This window comes from Empidonax traillii, unplaced genomic scaffold, assembly GCF_003031625.1.
Source record: "Empidonax traillii isolate 1590-97213 ecotype Southwest subspecies unplaced genomic scaffold, ASM303162v1 scaffold785:size696563, whole genome shotgun sequence".
Taxonomy (NCBI): domain Eukaryota; kingdom Metazoa; phylum Chordata; class Aves; order Passeriformes; family Tyrannidae; genus Empidonax; species Empidonax traillii.
Window position 1 is genome coordinate 676,631 of NW_020955978.1, and position 19,957 is coordinate 696,587.

The 19,957-nt window shown below is 45.6% G+C and overlaps 1 protein-coding gene across 1 annotated transcript; it reads right to left on the reverse strand.

Annotated features, from left to right (window-relative positions):
• Positions 1–2,993: 2,993 nt before the first annotated feature.
• On the reverse strand, positions 2,994–19,737 carry DHTKD1 (dehydrogenase E1 and transketolase domain containing 1). The gene is made up of 17 exons (XM_027901447.1): positions 19,575–19,737; positions 18,096–18,251; positions 17,415–17,626; positions 15,591–15,785; positions 15,015–15,284; positions 12,260–12,431; positions 10,530–10,728; positions 9,391–9,703; positions 8,242–8,326; positions 7,482–7,621; positions 6,956–7,106; positions 6,645–6,751; positions 6,056–6,220; positions 5,594–5,676; positions 4,612–4,784; positions 3,997–4,082; positions 2,994–3,540 (listed from the first exon to the last, which is right to left on the reverse strand). The coding sequence occupies exons 1-17, from the start codon at positions 19,735–19,737 to the stop codon at positions 3,439–3,441; spliced, it is 2,772 nt and encodes a 923-aa protein (XP_027757248.1). The 3' UTR covers positions 2,994–3,438.
• Between the last annotated feature and the right edge of the window lie 220 nt (positions 19,738–19,957).

Genomic DNA, 19,957 nt, shown 5'->3' on the forward strand with positions numbered 1-19,957 from the left:
AAGGACATTGGGGCTCTGGAGCGTGTCCAGGGAAGGGCAGCAGAGCTGGGGAAGGGTCTGGAGCACAAGTCCTGTTGAGGAGCGGCTGAGGGAGCTGGGGGTGTTTAACCTGGAGAAAGGGAGGCTCAGGAGTGACTTTGTCACTCTCTATCACTCCTTGACAGGAGGGTGTCCCCAGGTGGGGGTCAGGCTCCTCTCCCAGGCGACCAGCGACAGGACAAGAGGACACAGGTCTTAAGTTGCAGCAGGGGAGTTTTAGGTTGGACATCAGGAGGAATCTCTTCACAGAAAGGGTGATTAGACATTGGATTGGGCTGCCCAGGGAGGCGGTGCAGTCACTGTCCCTGGAGGTGTTCAAGGCACTCAGTGCCCTGCTCTGGTTGACGAGGCGATGTTCAGTCCTAGGTTGGACTCGATGATCTCAGAGGTCTTTTCCAACCTAATCGTTTCTGTGAAGTGAACCTGACAACGCAGACTGACTGTCAACAGTGATCCCCATCCCAGCACCACCAGTACTTTCTTCAGAACCCTCCATTACAACAGCCAGTGGTCTGTAAAATTATGATTATCAGAATTTACTGTGGGGTTTAGATACGACAATTTAAAATAGTATTTATTCTCAGTAACTCACCCTGGGCACAGGCGTGTGTTCTTTCTGTGTTAGGTGAAGGTACTAAGAACACGAGATATGTGAAGGATTAGGGTTTCTCCACAAACTTGAATCTATATATTGGTTTGCACTCTGCATTTCCTGAGAAATCCTCTGAACCAAGACCTCGCTACAGTATCTTTAAACAACTTTGTTCAATAGCCTCCCTTATCTGAAATCACTTTGAAAAGCTTTTTCTTCCGGTTTAAATGGTCGTAATTTTACAAATACTAATGAGCAGTTCCGCAGCAATTATTTTCACCCATAGTTCTTGAATAGTTTGACAAATGCCCATAATTAATGGGCCTGGCAGCTTACTTGTAGATTATAATCTCCAAATAATTGCTGGGTTAATAGCTGAGCTTCAGGAAATTTCTTGTAATTGCCCTTTGTTCAGAATTTTAGTCATACTTATCTTAATTTAATGAACTTCCAGAGGTCTTGTTGGCCCACTCCTCACAGCAAACCCTCCTAAGTCACTGGCCCTGGTTGTGGTGATTGATAAAAAGTCCATGAGGTTTCTTTAGTCCATACTGACACAGATGCACCACCTCAGGAATGCTGAACAAATATTTGTGTGTCACTCACAAGTAGGTTCCCAGTGACAGAAAAAAAAAAATCTAAATGCAGTATTGTTTTCTTTCCTTATTCAAAATACTACTGTGTTCAGAACTTTGAACCTCCAAAATTCAGGTTAGATTTTTTAAATCTAAACCAACATCCCTGTTATTAAAAAAAATTGTTTTAAAATATTTGTTCTCCCGATGTCTCTTCCCCCTGTCACCAAGTGTTTCTGCTGTTTTTAATGAGCTGCTCAACCCAAGAGCTCATTCCTTCAGTGCCTTTACTTTTTATTCTTCTATTCTCACACTCCTCTGAAAAGCCTGACACACCACAATGCACAAGTCCTGTAACACTCTCTCTTTTTAGTCAGCTCCTTTGCTACCTCAGAGCACACAAAGCTTCACTTCTCCTTGTGTTAATGACCCACGACATTCTCCTGTCCAATGGGACCAGCCCCGTGAGCCACTCCCCCAGCTCGTGTCCCATTCCATCCAGCACTTCCTTGAGTTGTTTCCTCCACGCTCAGCAAACTTGCTCCCACTGCCAAGCAGTGCTCTCCCCTGGGGCTTTTGCACAGAAAAGTGCAAAACCACAGGGTAGTTGGGCACTGGAACAGGCTCCCCAGGGCAGTGGCCACAGCCCCAAGCCTGTTTCAGTTTAAGAAGCATTTGGACTCTTTCAGGCACATGGTGTGGTTTGGGGGTTGTCCTGTGCAGGGCCAGGAGTGGGACACAATGATCTGTGTGGGTCCCTTCCAACTCAGAATATTCTGTGACTCTGTGGTTCTAATTTCTGCTTCTTTTCCCAAATGCTCTTTGGCAAAAGCACTGCAGCCCCGTGCAGGGAGAGCCACACCTACCTGCAGAGCAGAGCACGGTGCACAGATGGAAAACAGCCTTGTGCGCATCCAAAAATCGATGGGAGGAACAGCGTAAGCCCCGAAGTCAGCAAGTGCTTTGTGCTGCTCCTGGGAGCTGTCAGCCCTCATGGAAGAGCAGCGTTCTGCAGGCAGGCTGCGTCAGCAATACCGAGGAGAGCTCTCCCTTCCTACCCCAGTATCCCTGGGGAGCTCCAGGGCACCCCAAGGCTCTGCAGAGAGAGCTGTGTCTCCCCCCAGGAGCATCAAGCAGGCTCGGAGCGCTCGAGCATCCTTTGCTTGGTTGGATAACCTGACCTGCAGAGAGCACGGCAAGGTCGGGTTTGGGCCACGTGAGACTCAAAACACAGGGTCTGTTCTTCCCTTGTGTTCATTGCCACAGTGAAAAAAAAAAAAGTAGCTTTATGTAATCACCAGTCGAGGCTGGTGAATGTGCTCTACAACTTCCTTGGCTACAGCTGCAGCCAAAGCAATGTTTCTCTTCAGCCTCCTTTTTCTACTGATCAGCAGAAATTTTAAACCAGAATACGCCTTGATTAGATAAAGCTGTTCAGGATGAGTAAGAAGTTGTGACGTTTGCTAGAGCAAAGTGGGACAAACATGATTTCACATCACAGAGGATGGATGTGCTAAAGCAGTGACGTGAAACACCACAGAGCAGGGATTACAGAGGTTATTTCTGGGTCATATGGAGTTAATGAGTGAATGTGTGTATTAATAAGAAGAAAATACCAAAGCAGGCTTCAGAGATGATTTTGGGAGCCGAGACGCCTGAAGTCTTCAGGAGCCATCCTGCACGATTTGCCCCCAGAACCCTGCTTTAACAACTCATGCACCAACAGCCACAACAGATTTCATTCCTGGCCCACAGGAAAAGAAAAAAAGGGAAAATTCACAACACTCTGCTACAGAAATGGCTCATTCCCAGGCATGGGAAGCATTTATTTGACCAAACAGCACTAACACTTCTGTGGAAACAGAAGAAACAAAGCCTGTTTCCACACATGCACCATCCCAGGAACTGTAAAGTGCAGATAAGCAGCGTGATATAAGGCATTCTACAGTCACCAATCTGTCCCCTAGACTGGATTTTTAACTTTAAAAAGGTGTTTTGTAGAAAATAGTACAAGAAAACAAGAAGTATCCAGAGTAACAGGTGTCACTTATCATCATTAGGTATTCCCTGACACGAAAAAATTCCTTCATCATTACCAAACTCGTTCCACCCTTTTTTGGTTTCCATTTTGGAGAACCAAGAGTCTTAAGGATCTGGCCTTTGTTCTTCTTCACAGGAGGCACCAAACACGACCGACAGCAGGAGCAGCCTGTCTGTCTGTCTGTCGAAAACTTAGAGAAATGTCTTGCTCAGAACATCTTCCTGCTGCTGGTTGTGGAGGGTTCCAATGCCAACAGCCGGGGCTGGCAGGGGAGGTCTGCTCACACAGCGCAGCTGGAATTGGAGTTGGGAGGAAATGATTAATGAAGCACAGGAACGGGGCTGCACCTTGAGCTGCTGATGCCGTGGGGATATGTCTGCTGGCAGATACCACCAGCTGGAAGTAATGCAGGAAGTTGTCCTCCATCTCCCACAGACCGTGGCCCAAAGGACATTATGGTGCATGACATGCCAGAGCAAATGGCAGCTTTGGATTCTCCTCCGGCTCATTTCAAGCGTGCTGTTTCCCACCTGGGATCTTTCACTATCCTGTCTACTTTGATTAAACACAGAGTAAAATAAAGCTCCAGTCCTGCCCATCACCAGTAGTGCTATAAAGAGCAGAAGCAGCTTAAATTAGAACATGTGTTTGGTTTAGGCATCAGGATTAGGTTTTTGTGTAAGCACCACAGAATTTTGTATTTAAGGAGAACTGTGAACTTCATAACACTTGTGGACATCTTATCTTACCTTAAGCCCCAGCTGCTTCTCAAACCGTGGTGACACAAAGGACCATGGCCCCATGTTCTGTGGTTCTTCCTGACTCCAGGTGAAGACTAAAGGAAGGACAAGGGTACATTATAAATGCACACATTTATCTTTTCAGCAGCTCAAGGAGTTTTTCTTTTTTTTTTTTTTAGCACCTCTACCTTCTTTGTCTTGGCACTACCTCTAAAATAAAGGCTTGCCAGACTGAATTCCCTTCTAGGTCCCTGCTTTCTGAATTCAAACCCAAAGTGTGTCCACCAGAGGGGTGTACTGTGTGTATATTCAGGTTTTCTACTGCTGTTTTCAAAAGCCACTTAAAGGACTGGACTGCAAAGATCAATGCAAAAAAACATCCCAAATGGCTCACTCTGATTTTCAGTCCTGCTTTTTGGAAGCAGAGAGACAATAGCAAAGAGACGAGTTCTTTTAGCACAAGACATGAACATTTGTACTATCCCACTCCAGAAACACTTGGATGTACGAGGGGAAGAGCAAAGTGGAAAAAGCCATTACAGCTCTTTATCCTAAAAGGCAGGCAACAGATTCAGCTCAATACTTCAAAGACACCAGAAACACAAAGGCAAAAGTCTGGCTGACCTTTTGCTTGGCTGTATTTGCTCAGCTCTTGCTGTAGAGCCTCCAGGGGGAAAGGGCAGAGCTCCTCAAGTCTCAGAATAGCTGTGTTGTGCTGCTGCTTCTCTCCCAGCGTCTCTCTTTGCTTCACCAGAGCATAGTAATGCTTTCCAGAGCACAGCACCACTTGGGTGACACTGAATTAAAACAAGAATGTTTCCAAGTTCAGGGTTTTACAGAACAGCTTCACACTTCCAACAGAAACAACCAGCCAAACTTCAAAGACAACTTTATGAAGTTGAATTGTTTCCCTAGACCATCGTTTCTCTTCTTTGCCTTCTCTTGCCTCCCACTCCCCTTCAACCTTCTCACTCTCTACAGCTACCTGGAAGGAGGTTGTGGACAGGTGGGAGTTACTTCTCCTGAGCGACACACAACAGGACAAGAGGAAGTGGCCTCAAGTTGCATCAGGGGAGGTTTAGATTGGATATCAGGAAAAATTTCTTCACTGAAAGGGTCAAGCACAGGAACAGGCTGCCCAGGGCAGTGGTGGAATCACCATCCCTGGAGGTATTTAAAAGTCTAAATGTGGCACTTGAGGAAGTGGTTTAGTCATGGACTTGGCAGTAAAGTTGGGACTTGATGATCTTGAGGGTCTTTTCCAACCTAAACGAATCCATGAATCGGGAAAGAGCTGCTCCCAATGACTGTCAGCCAAGAACATGGAGCAGATTAGTGCCCATCGGGTCAGTAACTACAGACACAACCTCCCTGTGGGAGCAAGTGCCAACTGCCTAAACACTGCCCTGCTTTGCAGACAGGTATGGACACTACCAACAATTATCACAAGAAAAGGAGAGGAACAAATGAAACTAAGCCACCAACCACAAAACAACATTTGCCCCCTAGAGTCACCTCTTTCGTACCACTTCAAATTTGAGGTGTTAGGTAGGAGAAAGGGACAGGACATCCCTTCTGAGCTTCTCCTCTAAGCAAGTAAAGCTACCTTTTAGGATCTACTGAGGAGTCACCAATGACAGGCTTGAATGTTGTCCCTGGGGCCATTTCTTCAAAACTCGACACCGCAGCCTGTGTGGGGGAGAGGTGGAAGTTACCAAGTCTTGCTGCCTTCACTTCAGGCCAGAGTCAGAAAGAATACTGAGACAGGGTTTTGGTAAGTACAAAATACAGTCTTTCCTCTCCCTCCTATTCCCATTCCCTCTCCCAGTGAAAGGTGGAATGATAAGCTTCCCAAGAACACTCAGACCTAGAATCATCCCTACTTCTAGCTCACCTCCACTCAGCTTTAACCCTCAGCCTACTCAGTCCCAAACAGGAAAAATCTCACTAAAGCAGAGATCAGAGAACACAGAAGAGCAACAAAGAAAAAGGGGAAGAGAACACAAAAGAGTAGGAAGAAAAAAAAACAACACAAAAAACAACCCAGAAAAGGTATTTTTCAGCTTACTGGGAGCCTGAGTAACACTTTGGGAGAAGCAACAATGAGAGGTTTCCTGAAGTTTCGGACCATTTGCCTCCGGAGTAAATGGAAATACTGTGCTGGGGTGGTGGGATGGACAACTGACATGTTGACCTGGTCCCCATCAACTCCCTCTTCTGAGCTGTCACACATCTGCATCGAGGAGACACAGCAATACCAAAGAAAGCAGGTGAGACAAATATGCAAGAAAAAATCCAGGCACACAAGGCACCCCGAGCTGTACAGGAACAGGTGAACAAATATCCCGGTTCAGATGATTGCAAGGGAAGAAATTCAGAGAAGAAAAGGCTTTAGAATTCAGCTGGTAAGATCACATCTGAATGCCTCCTTCTAGCACACTGCAACCAGGGCATGACAGATTTTGTTTTAACAGGTCACAACTTATTCATGAGAGTGGCAGCAACTCCCTAAAAGGCTCCAATCCCCTTTCCATAACTTAGATGAAACAGCTTTCATTTACTTACTACAGTAACAAGGGCACAACAATGAATTTTTAGGTTGGGTTTTTTTTTTTTTTATGTATCACAGATTCACTGTTCCCACAGGTGATGGGTACCTGCAAGAACCGTTCCATCCTGCAGGAGGAGTGCTCAGGGCCTGCACCATCGTAGCCGTGGGGAAGAAGAATCACTATCCCGCTCTGCAGGAGCCATTTGGCCTCGCCTGGAAACACAGGAGGAGGAAGGAAAGAATGATTTCCCCAGAACACATTACTTTGCACAGACTACTCACCAAAAAAAAAAGAATAGCTGATTTTCACATCATTAAATAGAAGCCTGAAACATGCTGCTGGCATGCTGGATTTTCTAAAAATGTGCAGAGTACAAATGATTCATTTTTACATACATTATCTCCTCGTACACTCACCTCCAGAGATGAAAGTGTCAAATATTATCTGGGCTCCATTAAAGAAGTCTCCAAACTGAGCTTCCCAAATTGGCAGTAACTTAGGGCTCTCAATGCTCATTCCATATTCAAAACCAAGCACAGCTTCTTCAGACAAGGGACTGTTACTCACCTAACAAAAGGAAATTGTTGGGAGGGCTGGGCAAGGAAGAAGATAACCCAGGGTTAAGAACCCTCAGAAGCAGGCACATGGGTGCTGGGCACTCTGGGGACATGCACTCCTAAAGGTGACTGATGGCCACCTCTGGTTTGCTTTTGGCTGAAGACACTGAGGGAAAAAGGATAATACCTGATCTCTCAAAGAAAAGCAAAACCCCTCGTTAAAGTTGTCATTTGTAACTACAAGGAACAGGAGTGCCCTGACAGTTGTCCTGCCCCTGTATCTGGTGTTTGCCAGAACAGACAGGCTGCCTACATGTATCCCAACAGCCTGTAAAAATGCATTGTTTCAGCACAATAAGATGGTCTTGTGGACCCCAGAACCCACCTCTAGGAAACCTTTCTGGTCTGGGGACATGTGGTTCAGAGGGATGTAGGTGTCATCTGTCTCTTGGCAAACCAACATGGCGTGTCGCTGGCTGAAGGTTCCTCTGCCAACATCTTGTCCACTTAGTCTGATGTTAAACCCTTGCCAAGCAATAAACAAAACACTCAATTAGCAAGTCATGTAAAAGGAAAACACGCAGGACAACAACTCTCCACGTCCAAAGTGTTATATCTCTTGTTCTGTCTCTTCTTGGATTTCTCCCATTAGCAACGTCGAATCTGAGATTAAATTCTTATCCAGCAGCAGCTCCAAGTCACAAGCACAGAGATGCTCTGACATTTCTCTTTTCTCCTCCCTGCAGCCAAGAATCATTTTGGGGTAAACGGTTCAATTTACTGAAGCAAACTGCAAAAAACACGCAATCTACATCACAGGTAAATGGAGATAATGAATTCAGGCAAGAAATAGTAACATCAAACACTCACAGTACTTGGGAGCCCCACTGATTTCAGCTGCATTGCTCACATGCTTAGCTCCAATGGTGTTGGGGAGTAGGAGGGAGCAACAATTCTCTGAAGACATTTAGGGCTTAATCTACAAATGTTAGTGACATATACAGGATTCATATTTACCTTCTCTTGCAAACTATCAAATTGATACATCATATCAATCTTTTAACTTAGAAACACCTAAGAAGTCTATTTTTATCCTTTATTGACATTAAAGCAGAAGTATTTTCTTGTCTGCTGTTGCCTCTTACCTTGGCTCAGCAGAGAACCAAACGCTAAAGTTTCAGCTGTTGCCCAGTCCAGCTTTTTTCCTTCTTCCATTTTTTGAACTCTTGACTAAACAAGTAAAGAACGAGGAAAAGTTATTATTTTGCCTTTTTCCATCTGCAGCTCTTTTGGTGGCACAGACCAAGATCAGAAGCTAAGAAAAAAATAAAACACTGTGGAGAGAAGTGCTATATTCCTGCAGCCACCTTGGGTTGGGTTGGAACACAGAATCTTATTTAAGCACATCCTGAAGGTTGCCTGAGGGCCCCAGAACCATGGATGATCCATGTGTTCACCTACCAGTCAAGAAACTGCACTGACAAATTAATCTTAGGTCTGAAAATATTAAAAATCACAGCACAGAGTGCAGTCTTGACAGAATTCTGGTCCGTCTGGTTAGCAGTGATGAAAGATGTCAGGTGTAAGTATTTCAGTCTCCAGAACTCTTCCCTGTTCTGGCCTGCAGAGCTGCAGACAAATGATCACACCCAGCTGTGAAGTTCTTGCCTTGGGCTGGGAAGACAAGAACATCAGCCCTCTGAAATAATCAGCTCAGAGCCTCTCTACAGACACCTGCAACGTGCTCATCATTCATCAAAGGGCACAACCCCAAACCAAGCCAAACCAAGCACAAAGTTAGGAGCTAACAAACCCTGGCTGTCAGACTTGGCCACGTGTTGTCTGATGTTTACATACATAAACCATAAAACACTCACTACAGGCTGTGGAAACCGTGTACACAATCACCAGCTTCCTGCCTCATTCTCTCACAAAGTACTGATTCTAATCATAAAGTATATAAATGTCAGTCATTTATCATACCAGTTTCTATTAGTTGTAAGAATAATAAACTGTATTTTCTATAACCTTTTTTCTTCATTGCAACAGAACAGTGTTGAAATAACAAAATAACGCATATGGTCAGATCTGGGTGGTGGGGGGGGAGAAGACACGTCTTTCTTCAAAACTAGAGGAAACATGGTATAACCTGAACCCTGGAACAGTGAGCTGGCGTTTCTTCCTAGAGAATACCACGCTACCCTCCAACTGGCAGTGTTACTGTGCTTGGATTTTTCCCGTAACAGGTCGTGCCTTTGAGCAGCGGCACCAGAGACACCACCACCCTCACTGACCTGCGCGTAGGTCTTCAGGAGGTGGCTGTGCACCCGCAGCTCCTCGGGCACCTGCACGGACTTGGCTCCGATGAACTGCAGCAGCGGCACGGGCATGCCCGTGTCCCAGGTGCTGATCGTAGCAGAGGGCTCCACGAGGCCCTTCCAGTGGCCCTGCAGGTTGGTGGCGGGTGGGCTGTACGACGCCGTGTTGGCAAGGCGGTCGTTGAGTTTGGAATAGTAGGTGGTTTTTATCTCGGCCACTTCAGCCTCGGTCACGAGCCCGGCCGCCGTCAGGTGCTCTGCGTACGTGTCTGGGATGCTCTTCCGGGATCTGTCCGGGAGGGAAGCAAACCCCAGAGAGATGAAATTTGGAAACACTGTCACAGAACAAGAAAATACCACCTTACTACAGCCGGCTACTGTGGGAAACTGAAATAAACGGTGTCCTGGTGCATCACACTCATTCACATCAAGTTTGCTCTCCTGGCATTTTCAGAAAGGTAACATCTCTTGGATACGTGTTTTACAGTCTTTTATTTAAAAAAAAAAAAAAAAATACCTGGAGTTGGCAGTTACAGATAAAAACAAGTCCAAAACTCCTCTGTGCTATCATGCATATTTTCTTCAGAGAAACTCACACTAGGACTTCAGCATTAGATGAGAATCAAGCCATCCATTCTATAAATACTTCACCTAAAACACCAGAATTCACTGGCCAGTAAATTTTTGTGTATTTTTCTTCGAGGATAAGGATGGAATCTGAACACATTTAAATGCTCATGAAGATGAGTCCCAGCAGGACCAGGCAAAGACAAGACAAACATCACGCTGGCTTCCTGCCCCATATCCCACATTATCCACGCTTCCCCTTGGCACCCAGAAGACAACTTTGCCTTCTGATTACTAATGGTCACGAATTTGAAATCCAAGAGCTGTGTGCTCCAAGAGGCATCAAGCTGCATATTTAAGAGCCAACAGCAGCGATTACCCTAATTAACATCTCGTTATCAGACTCTCACCTCACTCAAGGGCTGCTGACAGTGTAGCTGCACTTACATGATGGTGTCCTGTCCATGTGGTGGAGGATCTTAACGACACAGAAACTTCTGCTGCAGCAGCAGCAGTGAGTGGGTGTAGACCCAAGCACGCTCCCTTACCTGATGATCTTGTACATGCAGGGGTTGGTGAAGAAGGGCTCATCCAGCTCGTTGTGGCCCCACTGCCTGTAGCACAGCAGGTCCACGATGACGTCCCTGCGGAAGTGGCGCTGGTACTCGACGGCCAGGCGGGTGGCACGGACAACTTCCTCAGGATCGTCCCCGTTCACGTGGATAACGGCACACCCAATGATCTTACCTGCCCAGGGATTGGGAACAGAACAGGAATCACACCCAGCCCCTCCCAGAGGAAACACACACACCCCTACTCTGCTGAAATCACAGACAACTCACAAGAAGTAAAGGTAACAACAAGGTACAACAGATGCCCGTTGTGATGGGAGCTGGGGTAAGGACAGGAGTCTTCCCTGAGAGACAGTGCAATTAGCACGGCCTGATGTATTTGAGACAGTTTGAGCACAACTTTTTTTACAAGCATTAAATTCCCAGAGGACTTTCTATACACAATTCCTTAATGTTATTGATCTGGAAGTCTGCAGGGAATGGGAGAGAACTATTTGATCGCTCCTCTTTCAAATAAAAATTGGGTTTTATTTCCTTCCTAACCTAAGCTATCACTACTATGAATTCACACAGGCCAGAAGCAACCCTCTCCTTTGTCCCCTGCTCCAGAGAGGTCTCTTCATTAAAGAAAACACTACAAAATTTAAATGTATCAACACCCTCCCCTGTATGACAATTTGGCTGCAAACCCTCCTCCTGTACTTTAGCTGTCCAAGTTCTGGGAAATTAAGATATTTCAGCCATTCCTGATCCGTGTCAAGTTTCCCTCCTTAGCAAAATCCTGGAAGTCAAATGGTAACATCTTCCCTCCTCACTGACAGGTAAGAAGAAAGGAAAATTAAGGATGGAGGGAAAAAAAACCCACAAACCAAGAACAAACAAAAACAACCCATAGCACAAAACCAGCCCAGGGAAAAGCAGTAATAACATATTCTATCTACCTTATCAGATTTAATTAATCTACCTGTTTGGTTTGATGAAACCAGAAAGCAAACACAAATACTCGATGTTAAGTCTTAAAAACATACAAAAGTCTATTTTTAGTTATAAGTGACATACACAGGAGAACTTACTGCTAGGTCTCTAATCTTACTGATAATACATCTGTCTATCACTAAGAAAGGTCAGTCCAAACCAAAAGACTTCTGGTTTGACCTTAGAAAGGTCTTGAGCCTCATCTTTCCATTGAAAGCTCAACAAGCTCACCTGACAACAAACACAAACAGAAAAATGAAGGAGCATCTGACCTATAGATCTTGCTCAGAAAACACACTGGGATGATTTTGATGAAATTTAACAAGATGTATTTAAAATACGTGTTACACACTCCATCGCAACACCTTTTGGAAAGCTGTCAGTGACAGGACAGAAATTAAATGAGTTACAGAGACTTCACAGTAATCTTGCAAATATTTCATAACATCCCCTGAAAACGTGATCAGGTTTTCCTCTGGGGTTCAGTCTTTGCCACAAAGCAGATGGGGGAGGGCATATTTTTAGCCTCTGAGTTGTTGCCAGTAGGAGGAAATAATCAATAACAATTTTAATTTCTACTCCATCATGAAACTGGAGCTATATTAGTACAACTCCCTAGAGTTGAGAGTGACTTGCTATAAAAAGCCCCCAGCACAGCACATATCCACACTGAAGTTAAAAACCCTTTCTGCCACAACAGACAATCCTCCTCCAGCTTCAGCTCCACGTACCAATGTCACTGCAGTACAGGGACGACCTCCCTCGCTCTGGAGGAGTGGTGTAGCCCAGCTGGTTATTAACAATCAAGTGGATGCTCCCACCAACTCTGAAATGTGGTAGATTAGAGAGGGTCAGTGTTTCAGGGACAATTCCTTGCCCAGAGAAAGCAGCGTCGCCATGAACCTACACGAGGGAAGAAGGTGGAAAAGTCTCGTTAGGATACGCTGGAGGAGCAGCAAAATTAAACCTGTAGCTCATTACGCAACACCTGCTAAATGGAGCACGTGGCACAGACACAGTTCCAGCTGGACCCACTTCTTAATCCCTTTCATGATCTGAGCCTTTACTTTATCAGTGACACAGGGCCATAGCAGCCACCATGTGTACGAGACTGCCTGATGGAATTCCTGCCTGGAGCTGACCTATGATTTCCTCAAACTGACCCACCAGTGTCCAGGTGAGTGCAAGTGTCCTGCAGCAGTCAGCAGCTGTCCCCTGGCCAAAGGGAGCCCATCACACTGCACCCTTTGCTGAATTTGGGTGAACTGGCATGATACAATGAGTATCATTTAGCATTCCAGTGTTTTGAAACTACAGATAGTTCTCCACTGGTGAGCGTGATCACAGCTTCCTCGGAATGCAAACTCAGTCCTTTGCAGATCAAAGTCACTATGCAAATTTGTGTGCATTCTTATTGACAGTTTGACCTTCTAGCTGTGGGACAGTGATTTCAAGGCCCAGGAAACTTCTGAGGTGCAAGTGCACCTGCGAGACAGAGATGCAACCAGTGAAATGGCAGCATTGGTTTTTACACAGTTCTGATACAGTTTTTAAGAGGTATCACAGAAAAACATCTCAAACCCCACAGGATCCAATCCCAGTGGTGCAAGTGGGATTTTCCTCATTCTACCAGAAAGATGGAGACAGTTTTTGCTAGGACAGTTTTTTTTTTTTTTTCTGGGCTGCATTAGCAAAAAAACATAAAAGATCACCATCAAGTTTAATTCATTAAACAGGGACCCTGACAGTAGAATGTCAAATGTGAAATACATTTCTGGGAGATCTTATACTCAAATTTAGGTTGAAATCATAAACATCAGCAGTTGCCTGATGTCTAGGAAGTGGAGTTAAAGTATGTGAGAAGGCGAAAAATAAGCCACTCTCAGCAGAGATGGACAATCAAACACTGCAGAGGTATCCATGCAGAGGAGTTTTATAGTCCTCATATATTCTAAGCACACTGCATTTCCAAAAAAAAGATTTTCAGACCTTGGACAACTAGGCTTACACTGGCACCTTAGCTGATCTTTACTCTTTTTCCCCTCAAGCTCTGCCCTCAGGGCTGGTGGAAGTTCTATTCTAGTGGAAGAACAGAACAATTGCCAGAGTAAACCTCAATTCAGTGTCTACACTTACATTTCTCAAGAGAAAGCACTGTAAAAACAGAAACCCCCAGAAAGCCCAAAGAGAAACTTCCAAACCAAGATTCTGGAAAAGAAGGTGTCTGCTTTCATCCCTTTCCTTTCAATCAGGTGAGTGAGAGCAGTTCACAGTCACAACTAAAAATTGGCCTTTTTATTTCTTTTTCAATCTAACCCTTGGACCTCTTGAAGACACAATCACAAGTACTGACACTCACATTCCATGAAACATTTTCTTTCTTTCAGGAATACTTTGGATCAGTTACTAACATGGAGGTGTCTAGCTCAGATTTAACGTTGTTCCTCTCTACTCTGCAGCCCTCCCTGCCACTTACCTGCACAAAAACCAAACAGTTAAATTTTTCCTGCTTAGGGAAGGTCCATTTATCCTGAAGAACCTTTGTTTAAAGAGCTGCAGTGCTCTCACTACTACATGGTGAAAATCTAACGTTATGAGTAAGAGAGAATCCAAGAAACAATAGTATGTTCTCAGAATAACTGACCTAACTGCACAGAAATATGAGGAGCAGACACAGTGGGCCACAAACATCTCCCTGAATCTTCATGCCCTAAAACGTGGGGTTTTTTTATTTTTGTAATAAAAAGAAAGAACCCAAACTTGCCCAAGATATTCTTGTTTCTGCTTTTTCTCAATATCCTTTCCAGAAGGAAGCAAAGCATTTTTTCTTTAACTGAAATACGTTTTCACTTCTAAATGTAACTTCCTCCATGGTGATTATGCTTCACAGGAGGGCAGTTCTGCCCAACTCATTTTTACTCCTGGCTTTAAAATGGGAAGAGTTTGACTCACTTGTTTTCCATATTGAAAACAATGCAAGATAAGAAAATATATCAAGGAACTATTTAGGATTGCCCTACAACTATAAAAGTCAATTCAAGGAGTAAAAACTAATTCCAGCAGAGTCTTCAACAGTACCATGATAAAGTGGCAAAATTCTAAATCCTCCTGAGGACTCTGCAACCTTGTTGACAGATCTTCTCCAAACCTATGAATCTAAAAGAAGGATTCTGGTGGTGGTTTAAATGCAAAAGTGGTCTGTGAGGAAAAGCACACATGGCTCCCAGTGCAGATATTGTTTAAAAAGAAGGAAGATATCAGAAGCATTTCTTCAGAAATCTTAGAAGTGCGGTTGTTTAAATGCCAGTGTCATCAGGGATGGCACCTGGAAATCTTCCTTGCCCTCCTCTTTCCCCATAAAGAGGATCCCAGTGCTTGACATTATACATCAAATCAGGGTTTTTTTGCTATTTCTACGTACGCTCCTGTTCACATTCAAGTCCAGCAAGTCTTACAAAGATCAGTCAGGAACTGTGAGCAAAATACCTGTAGGCAGATAACTTTGTCCCCAGGCTGTGCGGAGCTGTCTGGGGAGTAATCTCCATCGAGCAGGGTCTGCTGCCTGCCCCGTGTCTTGCCCACGGCCACGGGGTTGATGGCTTCCAAATGGGAGGGGTTGGGCAGCAAGGTGACGTGCACAGGCCTGTGGGCACCAAAGTCGAGGTCTACAGAAGATGTCAGGTGGGAGAGAACATCCCCAATGGCTGCTGAATTCTCTGGGAACTCACTCAAACCGCGCATCTTGCGGAACATGACCTGCACGGAAACAGGTTCAGTTAAAACCCTTCGCTGATTCATTGACACGGCGAAAGAGAAGCATTTACCGAACCCTGCGCTCTCCCTCTCCTGAAATTGCAAGGATGCTTCTGATAACAGCACAGGAAGCCCTGCATTAGAGTTCTTTTCACAGCCGGCTGAAGTGTTGACAGGAGGGGAAACCACTCTCACACAGGTTGACTTTTACTGCTCCAGCACTTACGACCCGACAAACTTTCGGGGGTTTATTTCCCCGCAAATAAACCAGGCATCAAACAACTGCTCGGGAGATTATCAACCTCTTACCTCAGGTGGCAGCTGGAGCAGACCTGCGAGGAGATTAAGCCTTCCACGGTGAGGCATTCCAATAACAATGTCTGTCACTCCACTGTAGGCACACATCTTGAACAGCTCGTGGAAGAAGCCCATCATGCTCTCGGCCCCCTCGCCGCCGTAGCGCTTCACCGTGGCAAACTTGGTGGCTAAGAAGTGATCAAACTCCTGTGGGAAACAGGAGAACTTCAGCTATTGGGCTATTTTAGGCAGCAGTCTTCTGTTTGTAAAATTTAGTAGGATTTTAGGTCTGTATCCATAAGGCACACAAACCCAAACACACCCCTTCAAAAGTCTCAGCTCACTCTCCACCCACCCAGTCTGAGAGCAGAAGCTACGGTGACTACAAGAAATCAGCTCTTATCTCCTCCTAAGCAGAAAAGTGTTGGGTTGAGGATCAAACTCTCTCCATCTAACGTGGAAGGAGATGTATGAAGAACTGTAACACCACAGCAATTTACGAATTCCTTAATAGTTTACCTGTTCTAGGTGGAAATTAAGAAATGGTGTTCTTTTACAGTATAAAACATAACTATCTTGAGACACCAAGTGCTAGAGAAGCACAGGGTCTCATTTTGATTTATATTAGGCACAGTCCTTAGGACACAGGTGGAATGCTTGAGAGAAGAAAAATAAATGAATCTGTCTTTATTTTATTTTCTTCTCACTTCACTCCATTCACCTGTGCCTGGACAGCTCTCTTAAGCGACCACGTTTTGGAAGCACTGGAAGTTTACTTAGAGTTTTGCAACTGAAGACTGAAAATAAATGAAGTTTGTAACTGAGAAGGCAGAACCACACTTAAAAATCAGAGCCAACTGCTGAACACCCTCTAGTTAAATAACATTCAGTTCTAATAGGAATAAATGATACAAAACTATTCACTCATAAAAGCAGTTTTTCTGTCAGGGTTAAATTCTATACTCTTAGTATAGTCCTGATCATGCTGAAATCAAAGTAGGGTACATCAGGGTCCCAGTATCAACCTCCTGTGTCACTGTCAAATTCCTCTAACTGCCAAAGAGGCAGCAAAATACAACATGGGCCATATACTTCTGTTTAGTCATCAGTAAATATTACATTTAACACTCCTTCCACTTGGAAAACTGGAAACAGGGACAGTTTCACAGATCCTGCTCTTCTACCTTTCCAACCTTCACCGATCCTGCTCTTCTACCTTTCCATCCTTCTGGACAGCATGGGAAGAAAAGGGGAAAAAAAATTAAAATTTTTCACAGTACAGAAGTATTGGAATAAATTTTCTCTATGCATGTTGAAAGTACATAAGTATTTCATTTCCTCACAGAATGCACTGAACAAAGGTTCCTTGCTGAAAAGCAAATTTGCCAGTGCTGTATCATAACACCTCAGTCCAGCTGTGCTTTGTTCTCCCAAAACCTCGAGAGACACCGTACTTTAAAGCCAGTAAAACAGATCAGCACAAGATTTCACAGAGCTCTGCCCAGCCTTGTGTTCCCATCAGTAACATTCCAGTGAGCTGTCAGACCATGAGGCTCAGAGAATCTCACTTTTGAAGACCGATTGCTCATGGGTTTGTACAAAACGAAATACTTCTCTTTGTTTCAGTAATGGCTGCCAAGTAAATTCAGCAACAAACTCCAGTGAGATTCCTGCACCTGTGTACTGCAAAACCTTGTACTTCTTCCTCTTGCACACTGTCAAAGCCTTTCAGGATGCTGATTGTTCTTTTTCTGCATGAATCGCGTCCAGAGCAGAAAAGAATCCACGCCAAGATTCCCCCACTCTATTACAATCCAGTAATGGGGAACAAGGTACCTGGGACTCCAGCATCAGTTTGCACAAGTGCTTTTTCTCTTCAGGTGTAAACGCTTCTTGCTTTAGCTCTTCAAACCTTTTAGCAAACCATTCCCTCTCCTCCAGAGTTGGAAGCTGGCTTGTTTCTATGGAAATATGCCCACAGTATATATGGTCAAGGTAAGCCAGCACATCCTCGAGGGAAGATTCTTCTTTTCCCATGTTTAGAAGTCCTGGTTGGGAAATAAATGTCATTAGTCACTTTGGGGGAGGAAGGGGAAGCACTAAAGAGTGTTTTGGAGAAAAAACATGGAGGGAGATCCTCCTTTGTTCAAGGTCACAGCAAGAGTCTAGAGAGGCAGGAAGACAAGTTTTGAGTTCTGCCCCTGTCCTTTGACAGCTTCTCTACAGTGTTAAGTAGGTAAATCATCAAATGTTACAGTAACAAGACATTAATGTTTAACATCAGTAGCTGTAAGAACAAGCACAATTTGTCCTGGTCTCCAGAGATGCCAGAAGGCAGCCCCTCATTGCACTGAGATTTTTTGCAACAGACATAAGCAGGCTGAAGTTGACAATTTCCCGTCCAACAGTTCATTACTGATTGAACCACCACTCGAAATTTGGCTCTTCCACAGAGGCCACAGCCTCCCAGTAAATCACCCATGAACAGAACTCACTGTGAGCAGGCTGGGGACCCACCTGTAGTAACGAGAGGCCCTTGAAGAACTTCAGCCAGCTGTTGGATTTCAGGTACCATGGTCATAAGAGCCTGGCCAGCAAACAGGGGGTTAATTTTGGCTGCTTTGTGGCCGTGTTCAGCGTAGGCGGTTATTAAACGAGCCAGAGCGTGGTCAACTGAAAGCAAAAAGAAAGCAGAACAGCATCACACATGTGCTCTTGGTAAAGTGCTGACAGTATTCAAGTCTGAAGGCTTTCATTTTCCAAAATAATGCACTTCTGAGACAGTTCACTAAGTTATTTCTCTGACATTTGTGTTTCCATGGCTGACACTCTGCTCCAGCCACGATGTTCACAAAGTCAGCCCATTCAAAAGAGGCCCTTTTCTGCAGTGGGTTCTGCAAGGGGGACATAACCCAGAACATAACTCCTAAGATCTCCCACAATGCTCTCAGCAAGAAAGCCATTTAAAATGTAACACAGAAATATGTTAACTATTAACAAGGAGGATACTCTGTGGACTTGGTGCCCCGGAGCTACAAACCTGTTTCACTCCTGCTTTTGTCCAAGAGGCTTAATTCACAAAAATCCCAGAATTGTCATGTTTGGAAGGGACCTCTGGAGATCATCCAGTCCAACCTCCCTGCCAAGGCAGGGTCACCCGGAGTAGGTGACACAGGAACACTTCCAGGTGGGTTTGGAATGTCTCCAGAGAGAGAAACTCCATGCCCTCCCTGGGCACCCTGTTCCAGCGCTCTGCCACCCTCCATGGACAGAAGTTCTTCCTCATGTTTAGGTGGAACTCCTTGTGTTTTAGTTTATGGCCACTGCTCCTTGTCCTGCCTCTGGGCACCACTGAAAAGAATCTGGCACCATCCTCCTGGCACTCACTTTGGAGATATTTATGTGTATTGATGAGATCCCCTCTCAGTGTTCTCTAGACCAAACAAATCTCAGTCTCTCCTCCAAAAGAGAGATGCTCCAGACCCCTCATCATCTCTGTGCCCTCCGCTGGACCCTCTCCAGCAGCTCCCTGTCTTTCTCACACTGAAAAACCAATTCCTACCGAAGTCTCCCCCGAGCTGTTAATGCAGGGGACCACATACTCCTGCCCCGGAGAGTTCTGTGCACTTGAAATCGTATCTCTGCACCGTAAAACCGAGTTAAAATCATCACGGTTACCGCTATGGGAGAGAGTTACCTGTACTGGTAACTAGATGGCCAGTTCAAATAACGTAATAAAAAAAAAAGGGAAAAGACAGGCGTGGGGCTGAGGTACTTCCAGGGCAGCAAAAAACTGAGGCAACTTCGAACCGGCTGAAGCAACTCCAGCAGCTGGTGCGGGGCCAGGCACCCCACAAGCCTCCCAGACAGCAAATGGGAACCCCGGCGGGCACAACAACACAGAGCCCCCTCACCCCAATCCCCCTCACGGACCCCGCCGCCCAGCCCATCCCAGCCGCAGGGGGGAAGGGTGGAGTGGGGTGGTGTTTATCCCACCTGCTCTGCCAGCTCCACGGGGCTGCTGCTGTTGCTTTTGCTGCTCCGCCGCCTTGCCGGGTTTGTAGCCGTACACGCCGCGCTCGGTGCGGTACCAGCGCTGAGGGCAGGACCGGCGCAGAGCCCAGCGCAGGGCGCGGGGTCCCCCCGCCAGCGCCGCCATGGCCGCGGCCGCGCTGCCTCAGCCGCCCCCCCCCCCTCCACTTCCCGGGGCCCGCCCCCGGTGCTCTGGGGTGGGCCCCGACGGAGCTCTCACACACAGAACGTGTGGAGAATCTCCAGAGGTCCCTTCTAACCCTGATTATTCTGATTTTTTTGTGAACTGCCGGCAGGTTGAGGGAGGTGGTTCTGCCTCTTTGCTCTGCCCTCATGAGACACCCCCC